The sequence below is a fragment of the Cygnus olor genome, chromosome Z (assembly GCF_009769625.2).
Source record: "Cygnus olor isolate bCygOlo1 chromosome Z, bCygOlo1.pri.v2, whole genome shotgun sequence".
NCBI classification, from domain to species: domain Eukaryota; kingdom Metazoa; phylum Chordata; class Aves; order Anseriformes; family Anatidae; genus Cygnus; species Cygnus olor.
Window position 1 is genome coordinate 40,028,958 of NC_049198.1, and position 15,793 is coordinate 40,044,750.

The 15,793-nt window shown below is 38.1% G+C and overlaps 1 protein-coding gene across 4 annotated transcripts in view; it reads left to right on the top strand.

Annotated features, from left to right (window-relative positions):
- VPS13A (vacuolar protein sorting 13 homolog A) overlaps positions 1 to 15,793 on the top strand; it is a 121,804-nt gene that overhangs the window by 72,577 nt on the left and 33,434 nt on the right. For 3 of the 4 annotated variants that reach the window (XM_040540729.1, XM_040540730.1, XM_040540731.1), the window contains exons 47-54: positions 689 to 986; positions 2,108 to 2,503; positions 3,295 to 3,399; positions 3,524 to 3,670; positions 6,514 to 6,642; positions 7,363 to 7,496; positions 10,196 to 10,325; positions 12,137 to 12,372. In XM_040540729.1, coding sequence (XP_040396663.1) covers positions 689 to 986; positions 2,108 to 2,503; positions 3,295 to 3,399; positions 3,524 to 3,670; positions 6,514 to 6,642; positions 7,363 to 7,496; positions 10,196 to 10,325; positions 12,137 to 12,372 — 1,575 coding nt within the window. Of the gene's footprint in view, positions 1 to 688; positions 987 to 2,107; positions 2,504 to 3,294; positions 3,400 to 3,523; positions 3,671 to 6,513; positions 6,643 to 7,362; positions 7,497 to 10,195; positions 10,326 to 12,136; positions 12,373 to 15,453; positions 15,695 to 15,793 lie in introns of those variants that run through there. The other variant, XM_040540732.1, reaches the window with a different exon arrangement.

Genomic DNA, 15,793 nt, shown 5'->3' on the forward strand with positions numbered 1-15,793 from the left:
GATATCCTGGGGTACTTTCAGAAGACTGTTGCCAGCAGGTCAAGGGAGGTGATCCTCCACCTCTGCTCAGCCCTGGTGAGGCCACAGCTGGAGTACTGTGTCCAGTTTGGGGCTCCCTGGTACAAGAGGGACATGGAGCTACTGGAGTAGAGTAGCTCAGAGTTCAAGTTCAGAGAAGGGCTACTAAGATGATTAGAGGGCTGGAGCACTTGTTGTACAAGGACAGGCTGAGAGAGCTGGGCCTGTTTAGCCTGGAAAAGAGAAGACTGAGGGGACACCTCACCAGTGCTCATAAATATCTGAGGGGAGGGTGTCAAGAGGATGAAGCCAGTCTCTTTTCAGTTGTGCCCAGTGAGAGGACAAGAGGCAATGGGCACAAACTGAAGCACAGGAGGTTCCAGCTGAATATGAGGGGGCACTTCTTTACTGTGAGGGTGACAGAGCACTGGCACAGGTTGCCCAGAGAACTGGTGGTTTCACCTTCTCTGGAGATATTCAAAACCCTCCTGGCTGCCATCCTGCACAATGAGCTCTAGGTGATCCTGCTCAGCAGGGGGCTTGGACTAGGTCATCTTCAGAGGTTCCTTCCAACCTCAGGCATCCTGTGATTCTGTGATTGCATCCTACTTTATTGTAATTAAAATATTCAATCTCATACTGAGTTTCTTTTAAATGTTTTCATTTATAGATCCGTACTGAGTTTGCAACCCGTAGCCAATGAAAGTGGAGTGGATGGAGAATATGATTTGTGTGAAGGAATTACATTTGATGAAATTATGAAAAATGTTGACAGCTTATTACAAAGGAAATGCCAGTCTGTGAGGTCAACTAACCACTCCTTTGTCATCAATATTGTTATAGCAAAAGACACGTTGACATCTACTTTATGTGCAGATGATCAATGGGATTTTCCGTATGTCGTTCATTTATGGCCTTCTGTTCTTCTCCGCAATCTTCTTCCATATCACATTACTTACTCTGTAGAGGTAATTCTTCAATTCTTCCATTTTTGTGGTGTTGCCCACGTGTGTCATAAAGTTGATTAGCTGGTTGAACTATATTTGAAAATGGGTATTAAAAGAAATGGCTTCTGTTTGAGTTTTTCTGAAGCAGGGTTTACAGATCTTGGAAGGGTAAGTCTGTATGTACAAAAATAAAGCAGCACCAGAATGGGAAAAATGGTGGGTTTAATCCTCAGTAATTACTCATATTTTAGATACATAGGTAAAAAGAAATTTACACTGTATAAGCTTAATCTTATGGGAGAGTCACTTTCTGATTTCCACATGCAGCTTGAGCCTAACTAAGCAGTGAAGTTTTTCCTGTGGATTATGATCACCTCAAGCAACATAAATAGGTCAGCCTACATTAGTATTTTATGTGCTGTCACTAGCTGTCACTAACTTTTGGTAATAGCATGCTTTTGAGGAGTTCTCCCAGTGCTGCATTTTTGCCAGGTTTTGGCTTGAATTGCAGCCAAAGTGCAAGACAGTGCACTCTTTTTAGAAGAATTTAAACAATAAGGTGCCATTTAACTGTTTGTGGGCCATCATTCCAAGACCAGACATGAGCCACTGTCAAGTAAAACACCTAAACCATGTAGTGTTGACACTGGTTCCTCAGTACTAAATGTTTCATTTTGAGGATATGTCCTGATTGTGTTCCACTACTTACTGATGTAGGTTTAGAATAATAGAGTAGACACTGAAACATTTTTTTGAAACGGTCTTAATGATTAGTATTTGGATGCAGGTAAAATAATTTAATAATAATTTTTTATTATGAATGCACAATTACTAGAGCTAGAGACCATGGCCTCTGCCATGTGTTTGGAAGTAACAGGCTCTTTCTGTATCTCTCTTATGAATTTAATGAAAGAAATACTGCGTTGAAGAAATCTGTCATTTAAACGCATTTGAATTTTGTGACAGTTTTTTTGTTAAATACTAATGACAATGCATTGATTTTTTTTTGGGCGGGTAAAATGTATTTAGATGTTTAAGAATGTAACAGTTAAATAATATAATAATCACTTTACAATTTTGCCTAAATAACTTGTATCTTAATTGTCAAAGATAAGAAAATGTACACTTTTTTTTTTAATAAGGGAAATGTGAACAAATATAACACTCTGGAAGATGGATGTTCAGCCCAGATTCATAATGCAGTCTTGGATCAAACAAAACTAGATTTACAGTTGCTGAACTATCTAGATCAAAACTGGAAAAGTGAGTACCATATAAAAAGTAATCTACCAGAAATCAGCTTCACAACATTCTACTGCATCACGGAGCTGGATAAGACTGAACTGGATATTGCTGTCCACGTGACCTATACAACTGGGCAGATGGTTATGGCAATTCACAGTCCATACTGGATGGTAAATAAAACTGGTCGAATGTTGCAGTACAAAGCTGATGGTATCCACCGCAAGCATCCTCCGGATTACAAAAAGCCACTACTTTTTTCTTTCCAGCCCAAAAACTTCCTACAAAATAACAAGGTATTACAGCTAGTAAAATTTGATAGCTCTGTACTTAGCTCTTGCTGTACAGAAATGTTTTTACACTTTGAAAGCTATCTGCACTGTTATGTTCCATAAACAGCATGAATCTTACTGTATTTCTGTCTAAAGGCAGATAAATAATTTAAATAATAATAATTTATAATAATAATTTATTAATTATTAATTATTATTATTTAATAATAATTTAATAATAATAGTAATAATTTAAATAAAACAGCGTGTTGATTTGTCTATGAGATTTTACTTGTGACAAGTTGAGGACAGGATCTTCATGTTTACTTCTTCTGGAGTATCCTACACTTAAAATGCATATTCCACATAGCCTGTAGTTAATGGTGGCAAAAAATATCTTTATGTGAGTCAATACTGACAATTGCAATGTGTTGTCTTTTTAATAGAAACACTAGTATGCACTTATGTTTACATTTGTGTGCTCTATATATGGTTTTAAAAGACTTAGAATTTGTTTAAAAATGTAAAGCTCCGGTGCTTGAAAAATGAATACTTGCAGTTGTGGTTGTTAGATACAGTCTGAGTTGGTAGTAAGCTAAGGTTAACTTGCAGCTTACCATTTGACTTTCCTACACGAGCTTTTTAATGCTGATTACTACTGACCGAGGAATGAGTCAATACTGGCAGTTGTCTTGTCTTGATTTCTGCCAATGTTTCCAATATGTGCTTACATTTATATGTATACATGTCTACATATGTGATTCCAAATGTCAGTGTTTGGAAATTGAAAATTAACACAGGCTGCTTCTTTATAGGTGCAGCTTATGGTAACTGATAGTGAACTGTCGGATCAGTTTTCACTGGACACTGTTGGAAGTCATGGTTCTGTGAAATGCAAGAGTCATAAAAAGGAGTATCAAGTGAGTGAAATTTATCTTGCAAATCCATTACTTTAATTTATCTTGCAAATTCATTACTTTCTGAAAAATATGAATGAAGTAAGAACAGAGCAGCATCTGTCTAACAATATTTTTCTACTCACAGGTTGGTGTCACCATAAACAACAGCAGTTTTAATATTACTAGAATTGTGACTTTCACTCCATTTTTTATGATCTCAAATAGAAGCAAATACACTTTGGAAGTAGCTGAAGAAGGCAAAGAAAAGTGGATACCCATTGTTTTGCAACAGGTAAACTTACCAAGGAAGCTATTCCAATTGTTTAAGAAAAAAAAATAATTAGTTTTAACACTCAGTGACAGGAGATAAGAGTCATGCAGTGTTCAATGACAATGTCTAAATAAATTGTATTGCTTTTTTAGTAAGTTATCTGTGTTCTCTTACCTTTTCTCAATGTTGTTTTAGGACTTATTGTAAACCTGCTTCACATTTATAATTGGAATGTTTTTGGTGTTACCAGCATAGTAAGTAGTGGTATGCGGAAAAAGAGCTTTACTGTTACTGTGTCATCTCTCTCTGCAGTGGCACGGAAATTTCTGTTCCGTTTTTGCAGTGATATCTGGTAGAGTGGTTTGGCTGACCTGGTACATTATATGCTATGCCACTTGCTTATAGGAAGAAGGTATGACCCTCGTATGGGTCAGTTCAGATAGGTCCAAACTGTTCTTCTGTCTCACTTTTTTTTTTTTTTTTTTAACTTCTTAATACGTTGTTTCTGGAGATGGATCACTGACACCCAGGCCAAGTGGTGCAGAAATGGCAGCTTTTGTCTGTGTTGGCAGTCTATTCAGTTGAAGACTGAGCATGCAGCTTCACTTTTTGAACTGCAGTACCCTTGTGTCCGATACAATTATTTTGTGTGTGTAGTTTGAGTTCAGTGCCTCTGAGTTACTATGTTGTGAGCTTCCTTCAGGACATGTAGGAGAAACACAGCCAATCTGTGGGAGATTTTTAGGTCTGTGAAAGCTGAAAGAATACTGCCTTCTGGGAAGAGTGAAATCTCCCTCTGCCTCTCCTCCAATTGGTCTTGGAAGAGAGCATACCCAGAATAGAGACAAGCCTGTTAGAATGTTAGTTCATAATATCTCAGCTTCATTCACTTCCCTGCCCAGCACCCCCTACTCCTTCATTCTACTTTGTTGTTTTCAGTTAAGCAGAATCCTTTCTGCTGCTTTTCTCTTTTTTCCGCTCTTCTTTCTTAGCGACCAATAGCCTGTCTTCTCAGGGAAAAAACAATGCTTGTGTAGAGCCCATCTATTCTTGGACCCGTTTCCTGTCTGGAAAGCAGTTGATCTGTCAGAAACTTTAATTTCTACTTTTAAGAAAAATCAATTGTTTCCCAAAGGTTGCAGTAGGAAGGAGTTGCTGGATATTGACTAGTATGAAATAGCTGGTCAAGGACCATCCTTTAAGTTAGTTAAACATCCTTTAGTTTGTCCTGCAAGACACCTGACCAGCATGCATGTGTAGAAAAAGAAAGAAAGAAAATATTGACCAAGACTGTACATAAGATTGCTGCTAAATACAGATTAGAACTCTGACTACGGAATGGAGATAAAAGTATAAAGATAATGTCTGGTGAAGCAGTTAGCTAGAAAGTGTGTGGCAAAACATTTGAAAACAGCATCATTTTATGACTATTGCAGTGAAGACCATTGCAAAAAATATTTTTTCATTTCTCTATAGTTGCTTCTGTAACTTCTTAAGCAAATCCTCTTTACTTATTTTAGTTTTGGTTTAAAGCTTTGATTTATTGTTGACTGATTCTCTTCAGATTTCCTTTGAGCTCTCTTATGTTCCATGTTAAGACTTGCTTGCTGTACTTGACGCTAGATTACAACACAATTTGAATTTCTTTTGTCTGTACAATACGTGTTGGTGTAGATAACATCTTCAGTCTTTCGGTTTAACTATATTTTTTTCCTTTGTCTTTCTGCTTCCTGTGGTGTGAGAAACAATGGGAAAGGGAACTTAGTGGCATGGTAAGTTGGTGAACTAGTATTTCACCACTGAAGATCTAATTCTAGGATTCAAATGGAATTGAATCTAAACATTTGTTTTCATAATCTGTATTGAAAAGAGATGCTTCTGCAGCCTTGAATGTTGCAGGTGTACAGTTTGAAATACAGGAAAAATTATGTGTTTAGATAGTCTTTGGTTTATGCTGGTCTTTTCATTCTGAGTGTAGAACCACCATGAACTTTATAAGAATGCTGTTGAGTGTTTGTGAATGTAATTGAGAGTTATGGCTAATCATATTTTGTTCCTTGGCAGGACTATTTTCATTTGCTCCAAACTTTTCCTTGGTTGCAATTAAAACTTTTTTCTTTCGTGCCTCCCTGTCTTATCCATTTAGAATGTAAACTATTGAAGAGAGATTGTGGGATTTTTAAACCTAGAAGGGCTGTGATTTCGATTGTGGGTGAAAATAGCAGACTGTGCACTCTGACTAAGGCTTCATATTTTATTTCCGTATTTCATATGCACACACATACGTACATAAATATGTGGGCTTGTGTGTGTATATACATATGTATAAATATATATATATTATCACAAAAGAACACCTAATATACCAATATCCTACTTTCTCAAGTTACTTAGGAGTGTATTTACGCTAATATCTTTTTTTGTCATTGATTATCACTACAAGACTGATCTGTAATTTAGACTTGTTTTGCAAGAGATCTGTTAATGGAAAAAATACAGGTTTGTCAATAGATTTTTTCTTTATTTCTTTTAGCAAGCAAGTCCATTTTGGTGTTGTACCTCTGCTTGGCTTTATACTCTGTATTTTGCATACATTATCCATTTTAAGACTACCTGTTCTTATGAATGTGAAGTCTTACCTTTTTTACTTTTAGCTCCTTACTGCCTCTGTTCCTTCACTGTAGTCTGATTTTCTTTTGACTTACTTTCAGTTTATTATGTTCAGGTAAGTAATTATTTCAGGTGTTTTAATAGAATTCCTGGTTAGACTGCACTACACTTGTGAGTAAGATTTTAGAAATGAACTTTGGGCTAAAGTGGAATGCCATTGTCTTCTCACTTAAAATGCCTGATTTTTTTAATAGTGTATTCCCTTTTGGCCTGAAAATGATGCCAACAAACTCCTTGTTAGAGTTGAAAATTCAGATCTGCCTCCAAAGAAGATAAATTTTGATAAGCAAGAAAATTGTCTCTTACTGCATTTGGACAACAAGGTAAATGACCTTTGGAAATTAGATAAAACAGCATAAATAAGTTCTCCATTTCCATTCTCCAATTTTTTTTTGCGTTTACACTCAATCAAATATTTCAGAACCTTAGCTGAGGAAAAGGCTATATATATGCAAGTATATTATTCTCATTCTCGCACTGTCTTGTGCATATAAGGATATGTGCATGTTTCATTTTAAACACTTCTTGAAGAAGCAGACTGTTGAAACTGTAAGAAAGATTATTTTTTTCCCCAGTGTTTTCCAGCTAAGGCTGAGAAGTATTTACATTAGCTGTGAAGTGACACTGCTACTTTGAAAAGTAACTTTGATGCCACTAAATTTACCGCTATGTTGCAAATAGTCTCATCTAGCAGCAGTTCTGAAATACTTGAACGTTTTTAATAGTAGAATATTTTGAGAGGCATTACTGAGTATGAGTGGTTCAAGGAAGATTCCTCTATTACCAGCCTAGATTTTGAGAGTATAGAACCCCTATTTTTTTTTGTAATTTTGCAAAATTTTTGTTACTGAATGCAATGTTCATCTCCTAATAACGGTACGATTTGGAAATTTTTTTACAAGCATGTTAGAACTGGTTGTTTGTTTCACTGTTTGGTGGTTTCATCCTATTAGAGTAAAAGTTTCAGGAATATTTGAATTACATTTGCTTTATTAGAGATTAATTCTGCTGTTATTTATTTTATATTTTTTTACATCTGATAGCTTGGAGGAATTATAGTGGATGTTAACCTGACTGAACATTCTACAGTGATCACCTTTTCTAATTACCATGATGGCGCAGCACCATTTCTGTTGATAAACCATACTGAGGAAGAAATTATTGAGTATGGACAAAGGTATGCAAGAAGGGTTTTTGTGTGGATATCTGCAATGAGACACTCAGTTATTTTATGTATTGTAACCGTGTCTGCTTAGCAGCAGAAGCAATAGGGAGGTGATCCTCCCCCTCTACTCAGACCTAGTGAGGCCACAGCTGGAGTATTGTGTCCTGTTCAGGGCTTCCCAGTACAAGAGGGACATAGAACTACTGGAGTGAGTTCAGAGGAGGGCTACTAAGATGATTAGAGAGGTGGAGCACCTCTCGTATGAGGACAGGCTGAGAGAGCTGGGCCTGTTTAGCCTGGAAAAGAGAAGACTGAGGGGACACCTTACCAGTGCTCATAAATATCTGAGGGGAGGGTGCCAAGAGGATGGAGCCAGTTTCTTTTCAGTTGTGCCCAGTGAGAGGACAAGAGGCAGCGGGCACAAACTGAAGCACAGGAGGTTCCAGCTGAATATGAGGGGGCACTTCTTTACTGTGAGGGTGACAGAGCACTGGCACAGGTTGCCCAGAGAACTGGTGGTTTCACCTTCTTTGGAGATATTCAAAACCCTCCTGGCTGCCATCCTGCGCAATGAGCTCTAGGTGATCCTGCTCAGCAGGGGGCTTGGACTAGGTCATCTTCAGAGGTCCCTTCCAACACTGCCCATTCTGTGATTCTGTAATAGTAACTACAGTTACAGTGTATCTGAAGTGTTGATAAAAATGTAGGCCGGACTGTTGTTATGCATACAGCTTGTGTTACTGTTGAAATTATGCTTTTAAGCCTTTCAGGTCAATTGTGTACATTTACAAAATGCCTCAATTACATACAGAATTAACAAAATACACACATTCAACGTTTTAGGTTTATTTAATAATGGGAAGAAATTAGAGTGCTGTGTAAAACAGTATTGAAATGATACTCTGTAGAATACTCTCATCTCCCTACACAGAAACGTGTTTTTTCAATTTTATCAGCAGTCTATGAAATTGTAGAGCAAAGTAGTTCAGTATCCAAAACTTTCTTTTCATTTCAACTACGTAAGCTGAAATAATGGAGGAGAAAAGCCTATTTCTTAAGAATTGAATGTCTAATTTTGTCAGAACACCCACAAATCTTTTGTTTTATAAACTGAATAGGATTAGTAGTTATAAGAGTGGTAAAGCCAGTCACCTGTTTATAGAAACAAAGAAATTGTTTTGTGAGCTAAAGAAGCATGGGTCTCATTTTATAAGAATTGTGTGTCCTTGCGTCCCTGTTGGGGCAAAGGATCTGCTTGGCTATTCTGGAACTATCCATGTGCTGACTGGGTAGAATAAGTAATAGATGAGCTGGAAAAGTAGTTAGATTTGAAACTTTTCCTGTGCTATCAAGTTTAGTTGAGAGTTAGCAGAAATAATAAAAATTTATAAATTAAAAATTTATAGGAGAGATGAGGGAATGGACTGGAAAACAGATAGGTAGTTATGTAAGCTTTGTTAAGCTGGGCTGAAACTTAGGTTATTTTAACATATATGAGTTATCTGCAGTCACTGAAAATTTATTTCCATCTTGGTTTTACTCAAACACCTGATGTAACTGGGGTACGTGTTTGAAGATGAGGGTGCAAGTCTTTAAAACACGAATTCTTCTGTTCACATTTTTCCGCATAAAGCATCTTTCAAGGCATATTACAGAGTGGTGCCAAGCATTCTACTTGTGTGGAATGACTTAATGCTCACAGCAAATTATGTTGATCAGCACTGTGCTGCACAACCTGAGCGCAGCTGTACTGCTTCTGTTCTCAAGATGGAATGTCTTCATAATGCTTTGCTACTGTATGCTACTGTATGCTTATACTTGCAGTGCATAGTATAAGCATTATTATTTTGCAGTGCAAAGTGTAAGGATTATTACAGTGCCCTTGGACTGTATCCTTTTAAAAGCAAAACGTACTCTTTCAGACAGTCAGACCAGTGTTGATAAAATATACTTATTTCAAAAGTGGAAGAGTTGCTACTCAAATACAAAGATTGCAGCTGTATGCTGCTCCTTTTTATATGAGAAATAAAGTTCTTTTTTTTTATCTGTAAGGATTAGTCATTTTTATTTTGTCTGGATTTTGTTCATCTCCAATGTAAATTTAATACATAAATATTGTAATGAACTATATATGACAATGGGCAAGCTCCTTCCAGAGCTGTAGTAGAAAAGTCTGCCTGTTTTAACTGTGCAAGGGTAATAGTGTTTAAAATCTGTTTGCCTGAAAATACCCACTGTATCCAGATACTAAATACTAAGCATTTTTCCCTTCAGCAAATTGTGTAGAGGAAAGCTTTCCTAAACAGTGGACTTTAAACGCTTTATTTTTTATATCTCTTGGAGTATTAATGTTAGACAGCACAAACCTCAAATTTTCTTCTTAGTGTGTAAGCTTTGCTTTCTGAATTTTCTGTAATTAATGTTTCCATGTTAATCACAAGTGGTGAAGAAAATGATTTTTTGAAATCTACTGGGTATAATTTATTTCTGAAGTATAAATATTTGTTTTGAAGTTTAAATAATACTTTTATTATTGCACTGAGGATGGTTTTTTGCATGTTTTTATACCCTTAATGCTGTTTTCAGTTTTCATTTTCATTACTTAAAAAATAATAAAGGTGTTCTTGGTTGTTTAATGGATATGTTAGAATGCAAATGTCATTGATGCAAAATGTTTATTTACATTTTAATTTAGTATTACTTCATTCTAGCTCCCTCAGTCAATTGGAAGGCTGTCTTCAGCCAGATAAGGCAGTGTTGTACACTTGGGCAGACCCAGCAGGATCTAGAAAATTGACATGGAAATGTGGAAAAATAACTGAGGAAATCACCCCAAAGGAAGTATGTATATTATGTAGATCTCCTTTAAATTTTATTTATTATCATATTCTGTATCCTCTGTTGCAGGTTGTTTACTTTTTTGTTTGTTTTTCACTACTTTGTTAATAAATCTAGGCATTATTTTTATACAAGCACTGTACAGAGCAGATTCTCTCAAATCACAATAAAGATGGCTGTTCTATGGCTTCATATGCAAAAGCCGGAGATGTTAGTTTGAATAGTGATGTGTATGCTGGCTGTACTTTTATGCATGGTTTTTATTATCCTCACATAGAATTAGTTGGAAAAGGAAGAACTGTAATATTTTTGACAATTTATATACATGATTAGAAGAATAGCTAAGTTTGCATAATAGCATTATGTTTAGCCGGTATTGGCAGTACAGGAAAGATTTTTACCTTCAGAACTTTGTCTTATTGTAGACCTAATTCAATTCTGGGATAACTGATACAGGAGGAACCTCATTTGATTGAATCAAGACTGTTGGGTTGCCTTTCAAATTGCATCTCCTACTGCATTTTTGTCTACTCTCAGGGAAATAGTTCAACAGTAAAAATTTAGGTGCTTTAGGAGAATTGTTTGCAGAATGAATGTGCTGACTTGTGCAGCCATGACTTAGTGATTTTCAGATCACTAACCATGGAAGCTAATATGCTTCTGCCATAACTGCTACATAATGAAATCACTTGCTCTTGTTTTACTTCAAAAGGAAACTCCTAAATATTTTGTTTGGTGTTAGTCACTTTCTTAATAAGCTTTTGATTCTTTAACTGAAGCAAAGGTAAATTAAAGGTTCTAGACACTTAGGTGTTTTTTCCTGCAAGTTCTGTAAGTCTTACCTGTGATAAAGAGTTAAGTTGTTGAGCTGTTTATGGTGTGGTTTTGCTCACAAAGCAGCACAGGATCATTTGAGAGAAGGAAGGGGATAGTATCCTTCTGGCCATGGGTTTTTGTCCAATCCATGCAGACAATGATGCCTGTCAGAACTTTCTGTGAGTTAATACAGCACACAAAAATGATGGAAAAAATATGGTGCTGTGGTTTACTTATTTGTTCCTGAACACGTTCAGTGAGGGATCTAGTGAATACCCAGAGGTGTCTGGTGTATGGCATAGTGGAGAACTTCCCTTTGTGGTACTTTGTCTCAGTAAAAAATTGAGATAGTATATGTTAAAAGGTGTCCTGTATTAAACCTATGTATAAATTACCAAAACAGCTTCATTTAGTTTAAAAAGTAGGGAAATATTTTAGAATGGTGTGTTTTCATGTCATTATTGCCATAATAAAGAAGGTAACATGCAGCGTCTAGGCAAACGCTGTGATTTTTCTGAAAGTACATCAGATAAAAATAGGGGTGTTTTTCAGGTGCTGCTTTTAAAACATTAATGGATTTCAATGGATCTGAGAGTGATATGGATTTTTGCCATTTAGTTAACTTGTGGTGGGGAGAAAATAAAACAACACCCAACAACAACAACAAAACAGCTGTGTTTTTGTCTGTAATTGAGATTAGCATACATATGAAATTCCATATACAGTAAGTACGATAAGGAATCACATACTGAACTGTAACAGCACTGTGTTTGCTGGAGCTTATGCCAGTAAGTGGTGTTTTCAGTTCAAAAGTGTGTGTGTGAGAGAGAGAGAATGAAAGACTGCTGTAAAACTTCATAATTAAAATTTTTGTTATTTTCTTATACCTTTATAAAATGGTCTCCTATTTCAGGTCATGTTATTAAGACTTTTACGTTTTCTTGTAGTGGGTAGAGTGGTGAATATAGTTGTAAAAACTTTTCCTCTCTTGTTTGCAGGACAAAATGAAAGTACTCAGCCTGGACTGTAGAAAAGTGGTCTATTTAGCATCATTTTTTGAAGGTTTGCAGCGTATTGTCCTAATCACTGAAGATGAGAATGTTTTTAAACTGGCATACGAAAGTATAAAGGCAGAACTAGCAGAACAAGAAATCATTCTGTCTTTACAAGATGTCGGAATTTCATTGGTTAATAATTATACAAAGCAGGAGGTGTCCTACATTGGAATTACAAGGTAACTTACATAGTGTGCAGCAATATAAAATGTTTAACTTAAGGTATTTTCACTAACTGAATTTCATTTTTGGGTAGGATCACAGAGAGAACAGAAATCTGCATAAGAGTATTTAGAACTGGATTTTTATATTTTGCTGTTGTAATGGGAAGTGGTTTCATTGTGTTTTATATTAATGCAAATGATTTCTGTATATGTGGGTGGATGTATATATTTTTGCAACATAAGCATAACTGTATAGCAAGCTTCCCAATACATTGAACAGAGTTGTTTCCTGTCTGTATAGTTCAGGGAGTGATAATAGAGATTTAAGGAGTAGTCTGTGAGGATAGTTTGTGAGTGGATTTTTCTATCTTCAGATAGAATCAGCAACATTTCTGTTTTCTATTTTGAAAATTCTGGTGCAGCAGTAGCAGCTTGTAGTTCTTACTAGCTTTGATTGAGAAATTATCCTTTAGCCCCTAGGTACTTTCCCACTTCTTTTCCATGAAGCTGGCACTCCTTATTAATCTTAGCAGGGGAACACTCTGTTCTCTAAGATTGATCCCTCCAATATTTCTGCCTTCTTCCTGCTTTTTTGCCACCTAACCTTACCCATAAAAGTGGCCTAGAAGAAAGCTGGAGAGGGACTGTATCAGGGAGTGTAGCCATGGAACTAGGAATAACGGCTTTGAACAAATGGAGGGGAGATTTAGATCAGATGTGACGTGAGGAAGAAATTCTTCACTTGGAGAACAAAGCACACATGGGAATTAGGGCTGAAGTTCTTTTCCATTGCTTCAGTTCTTTTCCATTAAGAATAGAATGAAACTACCTAAAAACCAGTGTTAAAAATAAACCCAGGGCACAGGATGGGAGGTGGAGGGCAGTCCCTGTGGCCGAGGGGCAGCCTTTCTCTCTGACAAGCCAAATGGTCCGGGGGAGCCAGCCCCAGAAAAGGAGCACTCAGCCCCCCCAACCCCCCTCCTTGTTCATGTGAGGGCATCTTCCAGGCCGCTCCCAACACAGCAGCCTTTGGCCATGCATGGGCCACTCCGTCACAGAGGCTTACTGAGGCCACAGTGGCCACCACTGCCCCGCCTTTGCTGCGAGCCCTATAAAACAGGCCCCCTGCAGCTGGCCAAGCATTCGCTGAGCATCTAGGCCCTCTGACTGTCAGCTTGTGCGGCAGGAAGAAGGCTAGAAGAGCAAGGCGAGCGGCAGGCCTCCTTGGTGTGCAAGGACAGCGATGCAGTCCGGTGAAGCACCAAGGAGGAATGCACCTGACCAGAAGGAGATGTGTTGTGGGCGGAGGGATGGTGCCGGTGACACAAGAGACACCAGTGCCCAAGGGACCTTTGGCGCCCAGCCCACAGACAGATACAGGCGGTACCATTGGCACCGCAATGATGTGGGGAACAGGCCGGCCCCTCACACGCCCAGTGACAGGGGGCCTGGGCCTTGCCATAGGAGCAACGGTGGCATGGGGCAAAGTCAGAAACATCAGGCAGACAGCCATGGGGAGCAGAGGCGTGCCCATAGTCCGGAGCACAGTGCAGGACCCAGTAATGGCCATAAACCAGATGCCACCGTCAGACCCATGCATGAAAACCAAGCCGACAGTGGCATGGGACCTTGGGGTGGAACTGGATGACCCCCTAGTTCGGCATCCTGGCCTGAGAACATTCCGGACAGAAGGCATCCTGTTTGGGCAGTCCCGGGCAAGGACTGGCTTATCCTTCTGCCCAATACCGTGGAGCCCATGGAGCTGGATCCACCAGATGTGGAGGAACGGATGGAAGTGGATCCACCTCTGCCAGAACAGACCTGGGTCTACTGCGGCATGTCTTTGTGCTCTGACGTCCAAGAGCACCAACAGCATTGCAGGAGTGCCCGGCGAGCCCCCTACTCGTTGCTCAGGCTCCATCGCAAGCATTAGCTTGGAGCCACCAAACACCATGGACATCCTGCAGTTTTATCTGCAAGATGTCCCGGCAATAAACAGCTCTTGCCGATTCTCAGGGGTTGTGTGAGTGCTTCTTTTTCGGGGGGGAATGGGTTAAAGTTGCAGCAGGGGAGGTTTAGGTTGGATATTAGGAAGAACTTCTTTACCGAAAGGGTTGTTAGGCATTGGAATGGGCTGCCCAGGGAAGTGGTTGAGTCACCATACCTGGAGGTCTTGAAAAGATGTTTAGATGTAGAGCTTAGCGATATGGTTTAGCAGAGGACTTGTTCATGTTAGGTCAGAGGTTGGACTAGGTGATCTTGGAGGTCTCTTCCAACCTAGGTGATTCTGTGATTCTGGAGACTTGAAGGCTGTAATACCTTTGCTTTGCTACTGTATCATTTCAGAGGGGAGCAGAAAAGAAACTTTACAATACTTAGGAAGTATGGGCTATGATGTATTCATACATGGGCTTTTTGGAGTGCTAAAGGGGTACTTGTATATATCACTGCCATACTCCACCCACTTTTGTATGTTCATATCTGTGAGGTTGCTAGATGGAAGATTTTCTGTTTCCTCTGAATTCTTTGCACTTCACTGCAAAACAAGCAGAAACTTAATGTATGTGCATACTTCACATATTCTGCCATTCACTAAGAAAATTCAAGTCCTTGCCCTCACTTGAGAAACAGTGCTCTGATAACTATCTAGACAGTGGAAATCTAGACTTTTAAAAGTGGCAGCTAAATGCCCAGATTCAAAATAGGGATTTCTTTTGCGAAGTGGTCGTCCATACTCAGGAGTCTAATCATGGTTACAGGTGGTACTGATCTGTTATTAATCAAAGGAGATGTCAAGCTCCTGAAGCCAGTTTCTGACAATGACAGATTAATCCTTGGTTACAGTGAAAAAAAACACTCTTGTTCAGAATGTTGCTGTTTTTGACTATCTTCTATAAAAATAGTGCAAGAGGCAGTTTGTATCTAACATGATGCAGAAGCAAGTTTTACCGTGCCAGAAATGGGATCACAGTGCATTTGGAAAAAGAAAAAGATAACAAAAACAAACAAAAAACCCACAGCTGTTTCAAATCAGTACTCTTTATTTTGTAGCTGTTATTTTATCCTCTAGCTCACGTTTATTTTTTACTTTTTTAGGTGGTTCTGCCATTGATGTATCTGAATACAGACACAGATGTAGCTAAAAGGAATTGGATTAGGGAGCTATGTATTTTGTATAGTAACTTGAAGGAAAGAAGGAATATTCTCCACTTGTCTGATAGTTGTTGGTTTGTGCCCTATATCATACATTGTTTGATTGCAAGGTGAAATCAGACATAAGAGCTTCTCACAGAAGCAGTAGAACTAAGCAGAAAAGCAGAAAAGACGCCAGAGCCCTTTAAAAATAATGGATAACTTAAGTCTTTCATTAATAATAAAAGAAGGAAAGAATAGAAAAGAATGATTCTGGGATACCATAAACAAACAAACAAATCCT